The sequence below is a fragment of the Lampetra fluviatilis genome, chromosome 64, assembly GCF_964198595.1.
Source record: "Lampetra fluviatilis chromosome 64, kcLamFluv1.1, whole genome shotgun sequence".
NCBI lineage: Eukaryota > Metazoa > Chordata > Hyperoartia > Petromyzontiformes > Petromyzontidae > Lampetra > Lampetra fluviatilis.
The window spans coordinates 4,540,307-4,563,713 of record NC_136338.1 but is presented as its reverse complement, the minus strand read 5'-3'; the positions used below and the strand labels follow the sequence as shown (position 1 = coordinate 4,563,713).

The window sequence follows — 23,407 nt, the reverse complement described above, 5'->3', positions numbered from 1 at the left end:
GCTCAGTGATAACACGTTCCTGCTCCCGCCCAGCAGAAGACTGAGTGGTTGACAGCAGCAGAGCGACGGCCAAATCAGCATCAATCAAAAACTGCGCCCCACTGTTGCAAAGATATTGCAACTACTGTACTGTAGGGTGATCGCGGGGATTCCGGATTCACCGGAGCACGCGCATTTGTTCGGTTGAAGCACCGCGTGACTTGCAGCAAACGCCCCCAAGAACAGCAAACGCGCTCCGGCGTTTATCCACTTAATGTGGGCGTTCCACAGAGGTCACAACCGGGGTACCCGATACCCGTACCCTACCCGATACCCGTTTGCGACCCTGGTGCGGCCGGGTACGGGTACGGGTAGGCCGTGAGTCACTGGTGAGTCACCGTTTGTCACTCATTTCCCAACGTCTTGTCTCTTCTCACACTTCAAGTTCCTAGAATCAACCCACCCGCGCCTGCAACATGGCTTCATCCCAGAGGTCGCAATCAGGTACCCGATACCCGTACCCTACCCGTACCCGGCCGGGTACGGGTAGGGTACGGGTACGGCCGGGTACGGGTACGGGTACCCGTTTGCGACCCTGGTGCGGCCGGGTACGGGTACGGGTAAGGAATCAAAACCCGTTTGCGACCTCTGGCGTTCCATCGGAAAATCCACGCGGTGGCGATCCGTGTCAAAAATCTGAGCGTGTGCGCTGTTCGTCCGCACATCGGATGAAACCCGCGCGATCGAGAGCGCCGCTGCGTGTAGAGTGGGGAGGGCGAGCGAACGGGGAGGGCGAGCGAGCGGTGAGAGCGAGTGAGCGGGGATTGCCACCTGCTGGTAGAACTCGTTCACGATGCCCGTGGTCCAGCGGAGGTGCAGGTCCCGGATCTTGGCCGGTCCGTTGATGTCCGCCAGCTTGATGCACATCTGGCAGACGAGGAGGCGGTCGTTCTCCTGGCTCCAGTCGATGCCCGTGCCGTCCGCGCCGCTCACCTGGCGAGGACGAGGGGAGGGAGTGGAGGGGAGGGAGTGGAGGGGATGGAGAGAGTGGAGGGGAGAGAGTGGAGAGAGGGAGGGGAGGGAGTGGGGAGGGAGTGGAGGGGAGGTGGGGAGGGAGGGGATGGAGGGAGTGGGGAGGGAGTAGAGGGCAGAGAGAGAATGGAGGGAGTAGAGGGGAGGGAGGGAATGGGGAGGGAGTAGAGGGGAGGAAGGGATTTGAGGGGATGGAGTAGAGGGGAGTGTAGGGAGGGGAGGGAGGGAGGGGAGGGAGTGGAGGGAATGGAGGGAGTGGAGGGGATGGAGTAGAGGGGAGGGAGGGAGTAGAGGGGATGGAGTGGAGGTGGTGGAGGGGAGGGAGTGGAGGAAATGGAGAGAGGGAGGGGAGTGGAGGGGAGGGAGGGGAGAGAATGGAGGGGGGAGGGAGTGGAGGGAGGGAATGGAGAGAGGGAGGGGAGTGGAGGGGAGGGAGGGGAGAGAATGGAGGGGGGAGGGAGTGGAGGGAGGGAATGGAGGGAGGGAGGAGAGTGAGTAGAGGGAAGAGAGGGAGGGAGAATAGGGAGGGAAGGGAGGGAGTGGAGGGGATGGAATGGAGAGAGGGATGGGAGGGGGGGGGGAATGAGTGGAGGAAGGGGAGGGAGCGGAGAGACGGAGGTCAAGACAGTGACACCCACTGTATAGCCCACATGGACTGTAGGGGCAAGTGCTGTTAGCGAGCACCTATGAAGGCCGGCACGGCACACGAGGGGGTGGGTGGCCAGCATCACGCCCGGCCGCCTTTGTCTCCCCAGCGGCGATAGTTACACATAGCACGAGGTACTCATTTGAGGCTGAGTCGACCTAGAGGAGGCTCAGGACCGGTTCAAATAATCCTCACTGATGTTGACCGTGAGCGGGGATCGAACCCGGGTCGCCAGGTTCGTAGCGCAGCGTAGCGCTCACCGCTACACCGCTGCTCCCCACCACGCACACACACACATACACACACATACACACACATAAACACACACATAAACACACACAGTGACACACACGCACAGTGAGACACACAGCGACACACACAGTGACACACACACAGTGACAGACACAGTGACACACTCACACAGTGACACACACACACACAGTGACACACATGCACAGTGAGACACACACAGTGCGCAGACACTTACACACAGTGACACACACAGTGACACACACACACAGCAACACACACACACACACAGCGACACACAGTAACACACACACACAGCGACACACACACACAGCGACACACACACACACAGTGACACACACACATAGTAACACACACACAGCGACACACACAGTGACACACACACACACACAGTGACACACACGCAGTGACACACACACACACACACAGTGACACAAACACACAGTAACACACACACAGTGACACACACACAGCAACACACACACAGTGACACACACACAGCAACCCACACACACAGTAACACACACACAGTAACACACACACAGTAACACACACACACACAGCGACACACACAGTGACACACACACACACACAGTGACACACACGCAGTGACACACACACACACAGTGACACAAACACACAGTAACACACACACAGTGACACACACACAGCAACACACACACACAGTAACACACACACAGTAACACACACACACAGCGACACACACACACACACACAGCAACACACACACACAGTGACACACACACAGTGACACACACACACACAGCAACACACACACACAGCAACACACACACAGTTACCCACACACACAGCGACACACACACACACACACAGCAACACACACACACAGTGACACACACACAGTGACACACACACAGTGACACACACACAGTGACACACACACACACAGTGACACACACACACAGTGACACACACACACAGTGACACACACACAGTGACACATACACACACACAGTGACACACACACACAGCGACACACACACACAGCGACACACACAGACAGTGACACACACACACAGTAACATACACACACAGTAACACACACACACAGCGACACGCACACAGCAACACAGCGACACACACACACACACACAGCGACACACACAGCAACACAGCGACACACACACACACAGTGACACACACACACAGTAACACACACACAGCGACACAAACAGTGACACACACACACACAGCGACACACACACACAGCAACACACACACACACAGTGACACACACACACACAGTGACACACACACACAGTGACACACACACAGTAACACACACACACAGCAACACACACACACAGTGACACACACACACAGCAACACACACACAGTGACACACACACACACAGTGACACACACACACAGTAACACACACACAGTGACACACACACACACAGTGACACACACACACAGTAACACACACACAGTAACACACACACAGTAACACACACACACAGTGACACACACACAGTAACACACACACACAGCAACACACACACACAGTGACACACACACACAGCAACACACACACAGTGACACACACACACAGTGACACACACACACAGTAACACACACACAGTAACACACACACAGTGACACACACACACACAGTGACACACACACAGTAACACACACACAGCAACACACACACACACACAGTGACACACACACAGTAACACACACACAGTGACACACACACAGTAACACACACACAGTGACACACACACACACAGTGACACACACACACAGTAACACACACACACAGCAACACACACACACAGCAACACACACACACAGTGACACACACACAGCAACACACACACAGTAACACACACACACAGTGACACACACACAGTAACACACACACAGTAACACACACACAGCAACACACACACACAAACAGTGACACACACACACACAGCGACACACACACACAGCAACACACACACACACAGTGACACACACACACACAGCAACACACACACACACAGTGACACACACACACACAGTGACACACACACACAGTAACACACACACAGTAACACACACACACAGCAACACACACACACAGTGACACACACACACAGCAACACACACACAGTGACACACACACACACAGTGACACACACACACAGTAACACACACACAGTAACACACACACAGTGACACACACACACAGCAACACACACACACACAGTAACACACACACAGTGACACACACACAGTAACACACACACACAGTAACACACACACACAGTGACACACACACACAGCAACACACACACAGTGACACACACACACACAGTGACACACACACACAGCAACACACACACAGCAACACACACACACACAGTAACACACACACAGTAACACACACACAGTAACACACACACAGTAACACACACACAGTAACACACACACACAGCAACACACACACACAGTGACACACACACACAGCAACACACACACAGTGACACACACACACACAGTGACACACACACACAGTGACACACACACACAGCAACACACACACAGTGACACACACACACACACACAGCAACACACACACACAGTGACACACACACACAGCAACACACACACAGTAACACACACACACAGTGACACACACACAGTAACACACACACAGTAACACACACACAGCAACACACACACACACACAGTGACACACACACACACAGTAACACACACACACAGTGACACACACACACACAGTAACACACACACAGTAACACACACACACAGCAACACACACACACAGCGACACACACAGCGACACACACACACGCGTGGCAGGCAACCTTGGCGTTGAACTCGGCGAGGAAGTCAAAGTGCTTCTTGAGGTCGGTGGCGAGGATGGCCTCGATCACGAGGAAGCGGAACCTCTTGAACTCCGCGTGACACAGCCCCGGCAGGAAGTTGAACTCGGGCCGCGACATCAGCAGGTGCCACGCTGCTGCCGCGTGGTGATTCTCCAGCACCGAGCGGTCGTTGTACAGCACGGCCTAGGCGGGGTGAGCACAAAGGCGGAGGATTACGGACCACCCGTGTAGCTCGCGCGCGACGACGGGGCAAGTGCAGGTGGCCCCGGGAGGGAGGCACGGGAGCAGGTTGGCGATATTCGCTGGTGATGTTGGGCCCCTGAGCCAGGAATGAGCGGGCGAGTGAGCGGGCGGGTGAGCGAGCGAGCGGGCGAGTGAGTGAGCGGGCGGGTGAGCGGGCGGGTGAGCGGGCGAGTGAGCGGGCGAGTGAGCGGGCGAGTGAGCGGGCGAGTGAGCGGGCGGGTGAGCGGGCAAGTGAGCGGGCGGGTGAGCGGGAGAGTGAGCGGGCGAAGTGAGCGGGGCGTCGCGAGTGAGCGGGGCGAGTGAGCGGGCGAGTGGACCGGTTTCACGAGTGAACGGGCGAGTAAGCGGGCGAGTGAGCGGGCGAGTGAGCGGGCGGGTGAGCGAGCGAGCGGGCGAGTGAGCGGGAGAGTGAGCGGGCGGGTGAGCGGGCGAGTGAGCGGGCGAGTGAGCGGGCGAGTGAGCGGGCGAGTGAGCGGGCGGGTGAGCGGGAGAGTGAGCGGGCGAGTGAGCGGGGCGTCGCGAGTGAGCGGGCGAGTGAGCGGGCGAGTGGACCGGTTTCACGAGTGAACGGGCGAGTAAGCGGGCGAGTGAGCGGGCGAGTGAGCGGGCGAGTGAGCGGGCGGGTGAGCGGGCGGGTGAGCGGGCAAGTGAGCGGGCGGGTGAGCGGGAGAGTGAGCGGGCGAGTGAGCGGGGCGTCGCGAGTGAGCGGGCGAGTGAGCGGGCGAGTGGACCGGTTTCACGAGTGAACGGGCGAGTAAGCGGGCGAGTGAGCGGGCGAGTGAGCGGGCGGGTGAGCGGGCGGGTGAGCGGGCGGGTGAGCGGGCGAGTGAGCGGGAGAGTGAGCGGGCGAGTGAGCGGGCGAGTGGGCGGGCGAGTGGACCGGTTTCACGAGTGAACGGGCGAGTAAGCGGGTGAGCGTGCGAGCGAGTGAGCGGGGCGTGGCGAGTGAGCGGGGCGTCGTGAGCGAGCGGGGCGTACCTGCGGGGCGCTGGTGGCCACCAGGAATGCGTTGGTGCGGCCCGGGTGGTCGTAGTCGTGCATGGCGGCCGCCACGTACAGCGCCATCAGCTCCAGCGCGGGGATGACCGACGCCAGGCACCCATACCCCGACTCCGTGTCGCCCGGCAGCCACTCGGAGGACCCCGACTCCACGTCTCCCGTCGCGCCCCACGTGCGCGACTTTGTGAACGCTGCACCACGACAAGGACGACAACAACGTTGCTATGATAATTGTTTTTTTACCTTTCGATTTAAAGCTTTCGTGAGTGCAGGGATTCGTGTTCTTGGTTCTTTCGGTAAAGTCACGTAGAATGGAAATAATAAAATAATAAAAATTAAACATAATAAAATAATTTCGATTTAAAGCTTTCGTGACTGCAGGGATTCATCTTCTTGGTTCTTTGGGTAAAGTCACGTAGAAGGGAAATAATAAAATAATAAAAATTAAACATAAAATAATTTCGATTTAAAGCTTTCGTGACTGCAGGGATTCATCTTCTTGGTTCTTTGGGTAAAGTCACGTAGAAGGGAAATAATTAAATAATAAAAATAAAACATAATAAAATAATTTCGATTTAAAGCTTTCGTGACTGCAGGGATTCATCTTCTTGGTTCTTTGGGTAAAGTCACGTAGAAGGGAAATAATAAATAATAAAAATAAAACATAATAAAATAATTCTCACGACGTCTCGGCCACAACGCAGGCAGCCGTCCTCAGGTCTGTCTCCACCTGAGGACGGCTGCTTGCGTTGTAGCCGAAACGTGGTGAGAATTATTTTAGAATGTTTGATTTTTATTATTTTATTATTTCCATTCTACGTGACTTTACCAAAAGAACCAAGAAGATGGTTTTTTACCCTTTTATCTGGCAACAAAACCGACACCTTTTTTTATGTTTGCATAGACCACAATACCTGCAGTCATAATGCAAACAAAAAACACAACTCTGATAATGTATGCACCGTCCTTGAAGTTGCTTGGTCCACACCCGAGACAGCTTTCCTTAGAGCCTAGTCTCACGTGGTGTTGGACCAGATGACGCCAAAAGGCTCCCCACGTGCTCCCCACGTGCTCCACGCGTGCTCCCCGCGTGCTCCACGCGTGCTCCCCACGTGCTCCCCACGTGCTCCCCACGTGCTCCCCCCGTGCTCCCCACGTGCTCCCCACGTGCTCCCCACGTGCTCCCCACGTGCTCCCCTCGTGCTCCCCACGTGCTCCCCACGTGCTCCCCACGTGCTCCCCTCGTGCTCCCCACGTGCTCCCCACGTGCTCCCCACGTGCTCCCCACGTGCTCCCCTCGTGCTCCCCTCGTGCTCCCCACGTGCTCCCCACGTGCTCCCCACGTGCTCCCCACGTGCTCCCCACGTGCTCCCCTCGTGCTCCCCTCGTGCTCCCCACGTGCTCCCCTCGTGCTCCCCACGTGCTCCCCACGTGCTCCCCTCGTGCTCCCCACGTGCTCCCCTCGTGCTCCCCACGTGCTCCCCACGTGCTCCCCTCGTGCTCCCCTCGTGCTCCCCTCGTGCTCCCCACGTGCTCCCCACGTGCTCCCCACGTGCTCCCCACGTGCTCCCCACGTGCTCCCCACGTGCTCCCCACGTGCTCCCCACGTGCTCCCCTCGTGCTCCCCGCGTGCTCCCCTCGTGCTCCCCGCGTGCTCCCCGCGTGCTCCCCACGTGCTCCCCTCGTGCTCCCCGCGTGCTCCCCGCGTGCTCCCCGCGTGCTCCCCTCGTGCTCCCCGCGTGCTCCCCGCGTGCTCCCCGCGTGCTCCCCTCGTGCTCCCCGCGTGCTCCCCGCGTGCTCCCCACGTGCTCCCCTCGTGCTCCCCGCGTGCTCCCCGCGTGCTCCCCGCGTGCTCCCCTCGTGCTCCCCTCGTGCTCCCCGCGTGCTCCCCGCGTGCTCCCCTCGTGCTCCCCGCGTGCTCCCCCCGTGCTCCCCGTGTTGTTCCCGCGTACGGACCGGCCGTGTCGTCCGGGTCGCGGGGGACCTCGGGGAAGCCGGGGATGGGCTGCGTGGTGAGGTACCACACGGCGTGCAGCACGTCCGTCGCGTGGATTCGATTGTGGTCTAGAGCCACAAACAACAACAACAACAACAACCACACCACAGGAGGAAGTCAACAACAGCACGGACAACAACCACGTCAACAACAACAACAACAACCACGCCACAGGATGAAGTCAACAACAGCACGGACAACAACCACGTCAACAACAACAACAACAACCACGTCAACAACAACAACAACAACCACACCACAGGAGGAAGTCAACAACAGCACGGACAACAACCACGTCAACAACAACAACAACCACAGGATGAAGTCAACAACAGCACGGACAACAACCACGTCAACAACAACAACAACAACAACCACACCACAGGATGAAGTCAACAACAGCACGGACAACAACCACGTCAACAACAACAACAACAACCACCACACCACAGGATGAAGTCAACAACAGCACAGGCAACAACCACGTCAACAACAACAACAACAACACCACAGGATGAAGTCAACAACAGCACAGGCAACAACCACGTCAACAACAACAACAACAACACCACAGGATGAAGTCAACAACAGCACAGGCAACAACCACGTCAACAACAACAACCACCACACCACAGGATGAAGTCAACAACAGCACAGGCAACAACCACGTCAACAACAACAACAACCACACCACAGGAGGAAGTCAACAACAGCACAGGCAACAACCACGTCAACAACAACAGCTCCGAGCATTAAAACTGGTCCCTTGCTGCGCTTTCAAATGAGATGCAATCGAGATGCAAATGAGATGCAAATGAGATGCAAATGAGATGCTAATGAGATGCAAATGAGATGCAAATGAGATGCTAATGAGATGCAAGGGAGATGCAAATGAGATGCTAATGAGATGCAAGCGAGATGCAGATGAGATGCAAATGAGATGCAAATGAGATGCAAATGAGATGCTAATGAGATGCAAGCGAGATGCAAATGAGATGCTAATGAGATGCTAATGAGATGCTAATGAGGGTTTGAGAATGCTACTGAGCATATGCTAATATGGAAATGGCAATGAGATGCTAATGAGGAGATGCTACTGAGTAGATGCTAATGATGATATGCTAATGCGGATATAGGAGATGCTACTGAGTAGATGCTAATGATGATATGCTAATGCGGATATAGGAGATGCTACTGAGTAGATGCTAATGATGATATGCTAATGCGGATATAGGAGATGCTACTGAGTAGATGCTAATGATGATATGCTAATGCGGATATAGGAGATGCTACTGAGTAGATGCTAATGATGATATGCTAATGCGGATATAGGAGATGCTACTGAGTAGATGCTAATGATGATATGCTAATGCGGATATAGGAGATGCTACTGAGTAGATGCTAATGATGATATGCTAATGCGGATATAGGAGATGCTACTGAGTAGATGCTAATGATGATATGCTAATGCGGATATAGGAGATGCTACTGAGTAGATGCTAATGATGATATGCTAATGCGGATATAGGAGATGCTACTGAGTAGATGCTAATGATGATATGCTAATGCGGATATAGGAGATGCTACTGAGTAGATGCTAATGATGATATGCTAATGCGGATATAGGAGATGCTACTGAGGAGATGCGAATGAGGACATGCTAATGATGATATGCTAATGCGGATATAGGAGATGCTACTGAGTAGATGCTAATGATGATATGCTAATGCGGATATAGGAGATGCTACTGAGTAGATGCTAATGATGATATGCTAATGCGGATATAGGAGATGGTACTGAGTAGATGCTAATGATGATATGCTAATGCGGATATAGGAGATGCTACTGAGGAGATGCTAATGATGATATGCTAATGCGGATATAGGAGATGCTACTGAGTAGATGCTAATGATGATATGCTAATGCGGATATAGGAGATGCTACTGAGTAGATGCTAATGATGATATGCTAATGCGGATATAGGAGATGCTACTGAGGAGATGCGAATGATGATATGCTAATGCGGATATAGGAGATGCTACTGAGTAGATGCTAATGATTATATGCTAATGCGGATATAGGAGATGCTACTGAGTAGATGCTAATGATGATATGCTAATGCGGATATAGGAGATGCTACTGAGTAGATGCTAATGATGATATGCTAATGCGGATATAGGAGATGCTACTGAGTAGATGCTAATGATGATATGCTAATGCGGATATAGGAGATGCTACTGAGGAGATGCTAATGATGATATGCTAATGCGGATATAGGAGATGCTACTGAGGAGATGCTAATGATGATATGCTAATGCGGATATAGGAGATGCTACTGAGTAGATGCTAATGATGATATGCTAATGCGGATATAGGAGATGCTACTGAGTAGATGCTAATGATGATATGCTAATGCGGATATAGGAGATGCTACTGAGTAGATGCTAATGATGATATGCTAATGCGGATATAGGAGATGCTACTGAGGAGATGCTAATGATGATATGCTAATGCGGATATAGGAGATGCTACTGAGGAGATGCTAATGATGATATGCTAATGCGGATATAGGAGATGCTACTGAATAGATGCTAATGATGATATGCTAATGCGGATATAGGAGATGCTACTGAGGAGATGCGAATGAGGACATGCTAATGAGATGCTAATGAGGAGATACTAATGAGATGGTAAGGAGGATATGCTAATGATGTTATGCTAATGGATAGATGTTAATGAGGATATGCTAATGAGGAGATACTAATGAGATGGTAAGGAAGAAATGCTAATGATGTTATGCTAATGGATAGATGTTAATGAGGATATGCTAATGAGGAGATGCTAATGAGGAAATACTAATGATGTGGTAATGAGATGCTAATGATGATATGCTAATAGGGAGATGCTAATGAGTAGATGCTCATGAGGATATGCTAATGAGGATATGCTAATGAGGATATGCTAATGAGGAGATGCTAATGAGTAGATGCTCATGAGGAGATGCTAATGAGGATATGCTAATGAGGATATTCTAATGAGGAGATGCTAATGAGGATATGCTAATGAGGATATGCTAATGAGGATATGCTAATGATTATATGCTAATGAGGAGATGCTAATGAGTAGATGCTCATGAGGAGATGCTAATGAGGATATGCTAATGAGGATATGCTAATGAGGAGATGCTAATGAGAATATGCTAATGAGGATATGCTAATGAGGAGATGCTAATGAGGATATGCTAATGAGGATATGCTAATGAGGAGATGCTAATGATTATATGCTAATGAGGAGATGCTAATGAGTAGATGCTCATGAGGATATGCTAATGAGGAGATGCTAATGAGTAGATGCTCATGAGGATATGCTAATGAGGATATGCTAATGAGTAGATGCTCATGAGGATATGCTAATGAGGATATGCTAATGAGGAGATGCTAATGCGATGCTAATGAGTAGATGCCACTGAGACTGAGGAGATTCTAATGACGAGATGCTAATGAGGATATGCTAATTAGATGCTAATGAGATCCCAATGAGGAGGTGCTAATGAGGAGATCACGATGGAGGGGGGAGGGGCGTCGCAGAGGGAGAGGCGTCTCCTCACAGGGGATGTGGCGGTACCCGCTCTCCAGGGCGTGGAAGTATCGCATGAACTCCGCCACGGGGATCTTGAAGAGCGCAAAGAGGCCCGTGTCTTCAAACAGGCGGTACGTCACCTGCATCACCACCACCACACGGGGGGAGGGGGGCATTCACTTAGCTTTTCCTTGAGGGGGTGGGGGGGTTGGGGGTTAATCCGGACATCCAAACCAGCGGCTCAACCCGGCAAGGTGGTGCAACTGGTTGTGGTTCGGGAGGTCGTCTCATTCCCGTCGGGAATTGCTCGCTGGTCTCAGGTTCTCCTGGAAGTTCGCTCTTTGCTCTAAACAACGGCTGGCAACGTCAACCAGCCCAGCCCAGCCCAGGCAGCCAGCCCAGCCACACAGCGTTACGCAACCGATGAAAAGATAATGCCGCCCATCTGATTCGGAGTGAGACCTCTGCTGTCAAACCGGAGCCGGTCATGAGGACACTGAAACTTTCGATTTAAAGCTGTCGTGACTGCAGGGATTCATCTTCTTGGTTCTTTCGGTAAAGTTACGTAGAATGGAAATAATAAAATAATTAAAGTTAAGTATGTAATATTTGTATTTTTATTATTTTATTATTTCCATTACAATGGGAATAATAAAATAATAAAAATAAATTCAGTTTAATTTTTATTATTTTATTATTTTCATTCTACGTGACTTTACCGAAAGAACCAAGAAGATGACACTGAAACCCTCCACTCTCTCCACAACTGCCCCATCACCGATTGGGAGTTGTGTGGGTGGAGTGTCCGATGGTACAACATACCCAGGCAGGTGCTTAGTTTTGGTGGGGCTGATGGTAAGTCCCCACCTCGTAGTGGCAAGCTCCAGGTTCAGCAGCAGCACCTCCAACGCCTCCTCTGAGTGAGCCGCAATTACCAGATCATCGGCATTAATAACATGGTTGCACAATAGGCAGCCATCCCTACTGTAGCAGACGGACAGAAAATATGGCATCTGTGCAGGACCGCTCATTCCTGAAACCGCATTAAGGCTCTGCAAGCCTCTCCTCAGCGTGCCAAGCAAGGCGATGTTGATAATCCTTGCCAGGAACTTTCCCGGCACACTGAGGAGTGAGATGCCCCTGTAGTTGTTACAGTTTGTGCGGTCCCCTTCTTAAAAAGGTGGACCACCAGGGCATCCTTCAAATCCTGCGGAACCCGTCCAGTGGTCCAGACTGTTGTTATGATGTCATGTAGGGCAGTCTGAGCACAAACGCCACCCTCCCTCAGCATTTCGCTTGAGAGATCATCTCTTCCCGGTGCCTTTCCTGGTCTCAGACTCTGGATCGCCTTCAGTACTTCCTCAACAGATGGTACCTCAGCCAGCCACTCACAGGGGGTGACTTCCTCTTCCAATATTTGAGGCACCGCAGCCTCAGCAGGGTCATCCCCACTTTGTCCCACGATGTTTTCCAGGCTGAGGGATTTCCCCTCCCCAGGACCTCACAGAAATGCTCAGCAAATTTGCAAATCTGTTCCTGGGGGTCGGAGATTGGATCACCGTTCTTTCCCCTAATTATGGTACTAGGCGTGGTGCTGCAGGTTACTTTTTTAATGGAATAAAAGAGCGATTTGTGATCGCGGGCCATTGAGGCAGACTCCATCTCCTCAGCAACCCGCGACCACCAACCATCCTTGCAGCGCCTCACGGCTCTCCGAAACTTCCAAGGGAAGGCTGCGGTAACCATCCTCATTCTCCGATGTGGGATGCTGTAGACGATGAGAGTGGGCCTGTCACTTTTTCTCAGCCAGCTTGAACACCTCCTCTGTCAGCCAGGGTCTCTGGGGAGGTCTGGGCCGTATACCCAAAGCAGCCATTGCAGCTGCATGAGCCACAGTCCTAAAACTCGTCCATTTCCCCTTGACATCAGGAGGCGTGGGGGACGATGCCAACCCCAGCCGCATGTGATGATGAAATTCTCGCTTGCATCTTTCATCAGCTAGCTGAGACCAGGCCACTATGGGTTTGCATGGGGTCCTGGGTGTACACCCACCACCGGAGTGGAAGAATGGCAGGCGCATCTTACAGATGACAAGTCGATGGTCAGTGGGCAGATCAGCTCCACGGTAGGTCCTGGTGTCAAGGACATGGGCCCACATCCGCTGTTCCGTCACTATGTAGTCTAGCAGATGTTCTTTTTTGGACCGGGCATGCATCCATGATGTTATGTGGATGTGCCGATGCCAGAACAGCGTGTTGGTAATTACAAGCCCATGGGCTGCACAAAAATATAGCAGCCTCCTACCGTTGTTATTGAGCTGATTTGGCCCATGCCTTCCAATAACTCCAGACCAGGTGCCAGCATCATGACCAACTCGGGCATTAAAGTCACCAAACAAGATGACTCTGTCTCGAGTGGCCACATTAGCCAGCACCTGTGACAGGAGGTCATAGAAGGCATCTGACTCATTGGCCTTGTCTGCATCCCTCCACGGATGTTCGTCTTCGGTGGGGGCATAAGTAACCACGACCACCACTCCTCGCCTTCAGTTGATGGGAAGGCGAGCCCAAAGTAGCCTGGGGCTTACAGTTTCCCACACCTCACCGGCACGCACCCACACCCCCTTCATTCTTTTGTTCAGAAGAAGAGCCACACCCTGTTGTTTGGCAATCTCCTGCCCCGAGTAGAGGACTGTCCACCCCTCATGGTGGCAGGAGCTAGAGCCGGTCCACCGGACCTCCTGAATACCACAGAGATCCAGACGGTACCGGTCCAGCTCCCGCCAGAGGAGTGGCAGCCTCTCCTTCGCAGTGAGCATTCGAATATTCCACGTGGCCACCCATAGTGGTTTTTGGCTGTTTTTGGAGGAGCTCCGAGGGTGAAGATTCAATCTCCTGGCTCCGCCAAATGAGGTTTGGCCAGGAGACGTCATAGAAGCCTGTCCCCCTGGGGCCTCCGGCACAAGCTTATTTGTTACATTTGTATGTTTATATCGTAGTCTCGTGGTAATTAATTGAAGGTGGAGGGGTTACCAGCCCCTCGCACCCGTCCAGAGCCCCCGTTTAGCCACTGTGGTGGTCACAGATGCCATGAGGGGAGAGGCCAATGGGCATTGACCCTCCCCCCACAGCAATGTCCACGACAGTGTTGCCCATCCGGCACCGCAAGGAGGTAGGAGGTTGTTTTGCCGTACACACACACACACACGTACACACACACACACACGTACACACACACAGATAGACACACACACATACACACAGATAGACACACACACACACGTACACACACACAGATAGACACACACACACACACATACACACAGATAGACACACACACACGTACACACACACAGATAGACACACACACAGACACACACCCGTCCGTGCACTGACCTGGCTGAGGATTTGACCGCAGGCCCCCCCGGTGAGCTCCACGAGGTCGAAAATGGGGAAGTTCCAGTTGTGGATGCTGGACATGAGCGGCTCCAGTCCCTCCATCACCACCACCAGGGCGGGCGAGCAGGGCAACCCCGCCTCCTCCTGGCACCAACACCATCACCACCACCATCATCACCACCACCACCATCACCACTACCTCTAGCACCACCACCAGGGCGGGCGAGCAGGGCAACCCCGCCTCCTCCTGGCACCAACACCATCACCACCACCATCATCACCACCACCACCATCACCACTACCTCCAGCACCACCACCAGGGCGGGCGAGCAGGGCAACCCCGCCTCCTCCTGGCACCAACACCATCACCACCACCATCATCACCACCACCACCATCACCACTACCTCCAGCACCACCACCAGGGCGGGCGAGCAGGGCAACCCCGCCTCCTCCTGGCACCAACACCATCACCACCACCATCATCACCACTACCACTATCACCATCATCACCACCATCAACATCACCACCACTACCTCCATCACCACCACCAGGGCTGGAGAGCAGGGTAACCCCGCCTCCTCCTGGCACCAACACCACCACCATCATCACCATCACCACCATCACCACCATCACTACCGTCACCACCACCACCACCACCACCACCACCACCACCACCACCAACACCATCACCATCATCACCACCACCACCATCAACATCACCACCACTACCTCCATCACCACCACCAGGGCGGGAGAGCAGGGTAACCCCGCCTCCTCCAGGCACCAACACCACCACCACCATTACCACCACCACCTCCATCACCACCATCACTACCACCATCATCACCATCATCACTAGCACTACCGTCACCACCACCATCACCACCGTCACCACCACCACCGTCACCACCACCACCGTCACCACCACCACCGTCACCACCACCACCGTCATTGCCACCACCGTCACCACCGTCACCACCACCACCGTCATTGCCACCACCGTCACCACCGTCACCACCACCACCGTCACCACCACCATCACCACCACCACCACCGTCACCACCACCACCGTCACCACCACCACCGTCACCACCACCACCACCACCGTCACCACCACCGTCATTACCACCACCACCACCACCGTCACCACCACCACCGTCATTACCACCACCGTCACCACCGTCACCACCACCACCGTTACCACCACCACCACCACCATCACCGTCACCACCACCACCGTCACAACCACCACCGTCACCACCACCACCACCACCGTCACCACCACCACCACCACCACCGTCACCACCACCACCACCATCACCGTCACCACCGTCACCACCGTCACCGTCACCACCGTCACCACCACCACCACCACCACCGTCACCACCACCGTCACCACCGTCACCACCACCATCACCACCATCACCATGACCACCGTCACCACCACCATCACCACCACCACCGTCACCACCACCACCGGCACCACCACCACCATCACCACCACCACCGTCACCACCACCACCACCATCACCACCACCACCGTCACCACCACCACCACCGTCATCACCACCGTCACCATCACCACCACCACCACCATCACCACCACCATCACCACCACCGTCACCACCATCACCACCACCATCACCACCATCAGCACCACCGTCACCACCACCACCACCATCACCACCGTCACCACCACCGTCACCACCACCACCACTACTGTCACCACCACCGTCACCACCAACACCATCACCACCACCACCGTCACCACCACCATCACCATGACCACCGTCACCACCACCACCACCACCACCACCACCGTCACCGCCACCACCGTCACCACCGTCACCACCACCACCACCGTCACCACCACCACCACCGTCACCACCACCACCACCATCACCACCACCACCACCATCACCGTCACCACCATCACCACCACCACCACCATGCGGGGGGAGGGGTTGTGGGTTACCTGGGCCTCAGCGAGGGGCAGCAGGAGCTTGGAGGGGAGGGGCCGGCTCCCCCCGCTCCCCCCGCCCCCCCCGCGCCCCTCCCCCCCCCCGCGCCACTCCCCCCCCCCGCGCCCCTCCCCCTCCCCCGCGTGGTTGTTCTCCATGGAGCTGTCGTAGCCCGAGGTGAGGGCCGTGACGTCATCTGGGGGCGTGAGGGGGGGGGGGGGCAGCGAGGGTTGGTGAATCACTCAGAGATGGGGCTGCGAGTGATCCGTGCAGGTGGTGAGATCTGTGTGGTGTGGTGAGGGTGGTGTGGTGTGCTCTGTGTGGTGTGGTGAGGGTGGTGTGGTGAGTGTGGTGTGCTCTGTGTGGTGTGGTGAGTGTGGTGTGGTGAGGACTGTGTGGTGTGGTGAGGGTGGTGTGGTGAGGGTGGTGTGGTGAGTGTGGTGTGCTCTGTGTGGTGTGGTGAGTGTGGTGTGGTGTGCTCTGTGTGGTGTGGGGAGTGTGGTGTGGTGAGGACTGTGTGGTGTGGTGAGGGTGGTGTGGTGTGCTCTGTGTGGTGTGGTGAGTGTGGTGTGGTGAGATCTGTGTGGTGTGGTGTGGTGAGTGTGGTGTGCTCTGTGTGGTGTGGTGAGTGTGGTGTGGTGAGGACTGTGTGGTGTGGTGAGTGTGGTGTGGTGTGCTCTGTGTGGTGTGGTGAGGGTGGTGTGGTGTGCTCTGTGTGGTGTGGTGACTGTGGTGTGGTGAGATCTGTGTGGTGTGGTGTGGTGAGTGTGGTGTGCTCTGTGTGGTGTGGTGAGTGTGGTGTGGTGAGGACTGTGTGGTGTGGTGAGTGTGGTGTGCTCTGTGTGGTGTGGTGAGTGTGGTGTGGTGAGGACTGTGTGGTGTGGTGAGTGTGGTGTGGTGTGCTCTGTGTGGTGTGGTGAGGACTGTGTGGTGAGGACTGTGTGGTGTGGTGTGGTGAGTGTGGTGTGATCTGTGTGGTGTGGTGAGCCTTGTGTGGTGTGGTGAGTGTGGTGTGGTGTGCTCTGTGTGGTGTGGTGAGTGTGGTGTGGTGAGGACTGTGTGGTGTGGTGAGTGTGGTGTGGTGCGCTCTGTGTGGTGTGGTGAGGACTGTGTGGTGAGGACTGTGTGGTGTGGTGTGGTGAGTGTGGTGTGATCTGTGTGGTGTGGTGAGTGTGGTGTGGTGTGCTCTGTGTGGTGTGGTGAGTGTGGTGTGGTGAGGACTGTGTGGTGTGGTGAGTGTGGTGTGGTGTGCTCTGTGTGGTGTGGTGAGTGTGGTGTGGTGTGCTCTGTGTGGTGTGGTGAGTGTGGTGTGGTGAGGACTGTGTGGTGTGGTGAGTGTGGTGTGGTGCGCTCTGTGTGGTGTGGTGAGGACTGTGTGGTGAGGACTGTGTGGTGTGGTGTGGTGAGTGTGGTGTGATCTGTGTGGTGTGGTGAGCTCTGTGTGGTGTGGTGAGTGTGGTGTGGTGTGCTCTGTGTGGTGTGGTGAGTGTGGTGTGGTGAGGACTGTGTGGTGTGGTGAGTGTGGTGTGGTGTGCTCTGTGTGGTGTGGTGAGTGTGGTGTGGTGAGGACTGTGTGGTGTGGTGAGTGTGGTGTGGTGCGCTCTGTGTGGTGTGGTGAGGACTGTGTGGTGAGGACTGTGTGGTGTGGTGTGGTGTGGTGAGTGTGGTGTGATCTGTGTGGTGTGGTGAGCTCTGTGTGGTGTGGTGAGTGTGGTGTGGTGTGCTCTGTGTGGTGTGGTGAGTGTGGTGTGGTGAGGACTGTGTGGTGTGGTGAGTGTGGTGTGGTGTGCTCTGTGTGGTGTGGTGAGTGTGGTGTGGTGAGGACTGTGTGGTGTGGTGAGTGTGGTGTGGTGCGCTCTGTGTGGTGTGGTGAGGACTGTGTGGTGAGGACTGTGTGGTGTGGTGTGGTGTGGTGAGTGTGGTGTGATCTGTGTGGTGTGGTGAGCTCTGTGTGGTGTGGTGAGTGTGGTGTGGTGTGCTCTGTGTGGTGTGGTGAGTGTGGTGTGGTGAGGACTGTGTGGTGTGGTGAGTGTGGTGTGGTGTGCTCTGTGTGGTGTGGTGAGTGTGGTGTGGTGAGGACTGTGTGGTGTGGTGAGTGTGGTGTGGTGCGCTCTGTGTGGTGTGGTGAGGACTGTGTGGTGAGGACTGTGTGGTGTGGTGTGGTGAGTGTGGTGTGATCTGTGTGGTGTGGTGAGCTCTGTGTGGTGTGGTGAGTGTGGTGTGGTGTGCTCTGTGTGGTGTGGTGAGTGTGGTGTGGTGAGGACTGTGTGGTGTGGTGAGTGTGGTGTGGTGTGCTCTGTGTGGTGTGGTAAGTGTGGTGTGGTGAGGACTGTGTGGTGTGGTGAGTGTGGTGTGGTGAGGTCTGTGTGGTGTGGTGAGTGTGGTGTGGTGAGTGTGGTGTGGTGAGTGTGGTGTGGTGAGCTCTGTGTGGTGTGGTGAGCTCTGTGTGGTGTGGTGAGGTCTCTGTGGTGTGGTGAGTGTGGTGTGGTGAGGACTGTGTGGTGTGGTGAGGACTGTGTGGTGTGGTGAGTGTGGTGTGGTGAGTGTGGTGTGGTGAGTGTGGTGTGGTGAGCTCTGTGTGGTGTGGTGAGGTCTGTGTGGTGTGGTGAGTGTGGTGTGGTGAGGACTGTGTGGTGTGGTGAGGACTGTGTGGTGTGGTGAGTGTGGTGTGGTGAGTGTGGTGTGGTGAGTGTGGTGTGGTGAGTGTGGTGTGGTGAGCTCTGTGTGGTGAGCTCTGTGTGGAGTGGTGAGGTCTGTGTGGTGAGCTCTGTGTGGTGTGGTGAGCTCTGTGTGGTGAGCTCTGTGTGGTGAGCTCTGTGTGGTGAGGACTGTGTGGTGTGGTGAGCTCTGTGTGGTGAGCTCTGTGTGGTGTGGTGAGCTCTGTGTGGTGAGCTCTGTGTGGTGTGGTGAGTTCTGTGTGGTGTGGTGAGCTCTGTGTGGTGAGCTCTGTGTGGTGTGGTGAGCTCTGTGTGGTGAGCTCTGTGTGGTGTGGTGAGCTCTGTGTGGTGAGCTCTGTGTGGTGTGGTGAGCTCTGTGCGGTGTGGTGAGCTCTGTGTGGTGAGCTCTGTGTGGTGTGGTGAGCTCTGTGTGGTGTGGTGAGCTCTGTGTGGTGAGCTCTGTGTGGTGAGCTCTGTGAGGTGTGGTGAGCTCTGTGCGGTGTGGTGAGCTCTGTGTGGTGAGCTCTGTGTGGTGAGCTCTGTGTGGTGTGGTGAGCTCTGTGTGGTGTGGTGAGTGTGGTGTGGTGAGCTCTGTGTGGTGAGCTCTGTGTGGTGAGCTCTGTGTGGTGTGGTGAGCTCTGTGTGGTGTGGTGAGTGTGGTGTGGTGAGCTCTGTGTGGTGAGCTCTGTGTGGTGTGGTGAGCTCTGTGTGGTGAGCTCTGTGTGGTGAGCTCTGTGTGGTGTGGTGAGCTCTGTGTGGTGAGCTCTGTGTGGTGAGCTCTGTGTGGTGAGCTCTGTGTGGTGAGCTCTGTGAGGTGTGGTGAGCTCTGTGCGGTGTGGTGAGCTCTGTGTGGTGAGCTCTGTGTGGTGAGCTCTGTGTGGTGTGGTGAGCTCTGTGTGGTGTGGTGAGTGTGGTGTGGTGAGCTCTGTGTGGTGAGCTCTGTGTGGTGAGCTCTGTGTGGTGAGCTCTGTGTGGTGTGGTGAGCTCTGTGTGGTGTGGTGAGTGTGGTGTGGTGAGCTCTGTGTGGTGAGCTCTGTGTGGTGTGGTGAGCTCTGTGTGGTGAGCTCTGTGTGGTGAGCTCTGTGTGGTGAGCTCTGTGAGGTGTGGTGAGCTCTGTGCGGTGTGGTGAGCTCTGTGTGGTGAGCTCTGTGTGGTGAGCTCTGTGTGGTGTGGTGAGCTCTGTGTGGTGTGGTGAGCTCTGTGTGGTGTGGTGAGCTCTGTGTGGTGAGCTCTGTGTGGTGTGGTGAGCTCTGTGTGGTGGTGCCGCTCACCGGAGCGAGGGGTGTGGCTGCCTCCGGCGTGAGGCCCGGCCGACGCCGTCGATGAGGCTCCCACTCGGCCGCAGCTGCGGATGTCAAACACTCACCTCATCACTCACTCTCTCACCTCATCACTCACTCACTCACCTGGTCACTCACTCACTCACCTGGTCACTCGCTCACTCACCTGGTCACTCACTCACCTCGTCACTCACCTGGTCACTCACCTGGTCACTCACTCGCTCACTCACCAGGTCACTCACTCACCTCGTCACTCACCTGGTCACTCACTCACTCACTCACCTGGTCACTCACTCACCTCGTCACTCACCTGGTCACTCACTCACTCACCTGGTCACTCGCTCACTCACCTGGTCACTCACTCACCTCGTCACTCACCTGGTCACTCACTCACTCACTCACCTGGTCACTCACTCACCTGGTCACTCGCTCACCTGGTCACTCACTCACCTGGTCACTCACCTGGTCACTTACTCACCTCCTCACTCACTCACCTGGTCACTCATTCACCTGGTCACTCACTCACCTCCTCACTCACTCACCTGGTCACTCACTCACCTGGTCACTCGCTCACCTGGTCACTCACTCACCTGGTCACTCACCTGGTCACTTACTCACCTCCTCACTCACTCACCTGGTCACTCATTCACCTGGTCACTTACTCACCTCCTCACTCACTCACCTGGTCACTCATTCACCTGGTCACTCACTCACCTCCTCACTCACTCACCTGGTCACTCACTCACCTGGTCACTCGCTCACCTGGTCACTCACTCACCTGGTCACTCACCTCGTCACTCACTCACCTCATCACTCACCTGGTCACTTACTCGCTCACCTCGTCACTCACTCACCTGGTCACTCGCTCACCTGGTCACTCACTCACCTGGTCACTCACCTGGTCACTCACTCTCCTGGTCACTCACTCACCTGGTCACTCACTCTCTTGGTCACTCACTCACCTGGTCACTCGCTCACCTGGTCACTCACTCACCTGGTCACTCACCTGGTCACTCGCTCACCTGGTCACTCACTCACCTGGTCACTAACTCACCTGGTCACTCACTCACCTGGTCACTCGCTCACCTGGTCACTCGCTCACCTGGTCACTCACTCATCTGGTCACTCGCTCACCTGGTCACTCGCTCACCTGGTCACTCACTCTCTTGGTCACTCACTCACCTGGTCACTCGCTCACCTCATTACTCACCTGGTCACTCGCTCAACTCCTCACTCACTCACCTCCTCACTCACCTACCTGGTCACTCGCTCACCTGGTCACTCGCTCACCTCATCACTCACTCACCTCGTCACTCACCTGGTCACTCGCTCACCTGGTCACTCACTCACCTGGTCACTCACTCACCTGGTCACTCACTCACCTGGTCACTCGCTCACCTGGTCACTCGCTCACCTGGTCACTCGCTCACCTCATCACTCACTCACCTCGTCACTCACCTGGTCACTCGCTCACCTGGTCACTCACTCACCTGGTCACTCACTCACCTGGTCACTCGCTCACCTGGTCACTCGCTCACCTGGTCACTCACTCACCTGGTCACTCGCTCACCTGGTCACTCGCTCACCTCATTACTCACCTGGTCACTCGCTCAACTCCTCACTCACTCACCTCCTCACTCACCTACCTGGTCACTCGCTCACCTGGTCACTCGCTCACCTCATCACTCACTCACCTCCTCACTCACCTACCTGGTCACTCGCTCACCTCATCACTCACTCACCTCGTCACTCACCTGGTCACTCGCTCACCTGGTCACTCACTCACCTGGTCACTCACCTGGTCACTCGCTCACCTCATCACTCACTCACCTGGTCACTCATTCACCTGGTCACTCACTCACCTCCTCACTCACTCACCTGGTCACTCACTCACCTGGTCACTCGCTCACCTGGTCACTCACTCACCTGGTCACTCACCTCGTCACTCCCTCACCTCATCACTCACCTGGTCACTTACTCGCTCACCTCGTCACTCACTCACCTGGTCACTCGCTCACCTGGTCACTCACTCACCTGGTCACTCACCTGGTCACTCACTCTCCTGGTCACTCACTCACCTGGTCACTCACTCTCTTGGTCACTCACTCACCTGGTCACTCGCTCACCTGGTCACTCACTCACCTGGTCACTCACCTGGTCACTCGCTCACCTGGTCACTCACTCACCTGGTCACTCACTCACCTGGTCACTCACTCACCTGGTCACTCACCTGGTCACTCACTCTCCTGGTCACTCACTCACCTGGTCACTCACTCACCTGGTCACTCACTCACCTGGTCACTCACTCTCCTGGTCACTCACTCACCTGGTCACTCACTCTCTTGGTCACTCACTCACCTGGTCACTCGCTCACCTCATTACTCACCTGGTCACTCGCTCAACTCCTCACTCACTCACCTCCTCACTCACCTACCTGGTCACTCACTCACCTGGTCACTCGCTCACCTGGTCACTCG

General features: G+C 55.1%; 1 protein-coding gene across 1 annotated transcript in view; it reads right to left on the bottom strand.

Annotated features, from left to right (window-relative positions):
- PDE3A (phosphodiesterase 3A) overlaps positions 1 to 23,407 on the bottom strand; it is a 201,665-nt gene that overhangs the window by 8,473 nt on the left and 169,785 nt on the right. Inside the window, exons 6-14 of the mRNA XM_078882253.1 lie at positions 20,922 to 20,995; positions 17,137 to 17,189; positions 17,008 to 17,067; positions 15,028 to 15,174; positions 11,661 to 11,772; positions 8,014 to 8,121; positions 6,037 to 6,248; positions 4,795 to 4,998; positions 811 to 972 (exon numbers count right to left, since the gene is read on the bottom strand). Of these exons, the coding sequence (XP_078738379.1) occupies positions 811 to 972; positions 4,795 to 4,998; positions 6,037 to 6,248; positions 8,014 to 8,121; positions 11,661 to 11,772; positions 15,028 to 15,174; positions 17,008 to 17,067; positions 17,137 to 17,189; positions 20,922 to 20,995 (1,132 nt within the window). The remainder of the gene's footprint in view (positions 1 to 810; positions 973 to 4,794; positions 4,999 to 6,036; positions 6,249 to 8,013; positions 8,122 to 11,660; positions 11,773 to 15,027; positions 15,175 to 17,007; positions 17,068 to 17,136; positions 17,190 to 20,921; positions 20,996 to 23,407) is intronic.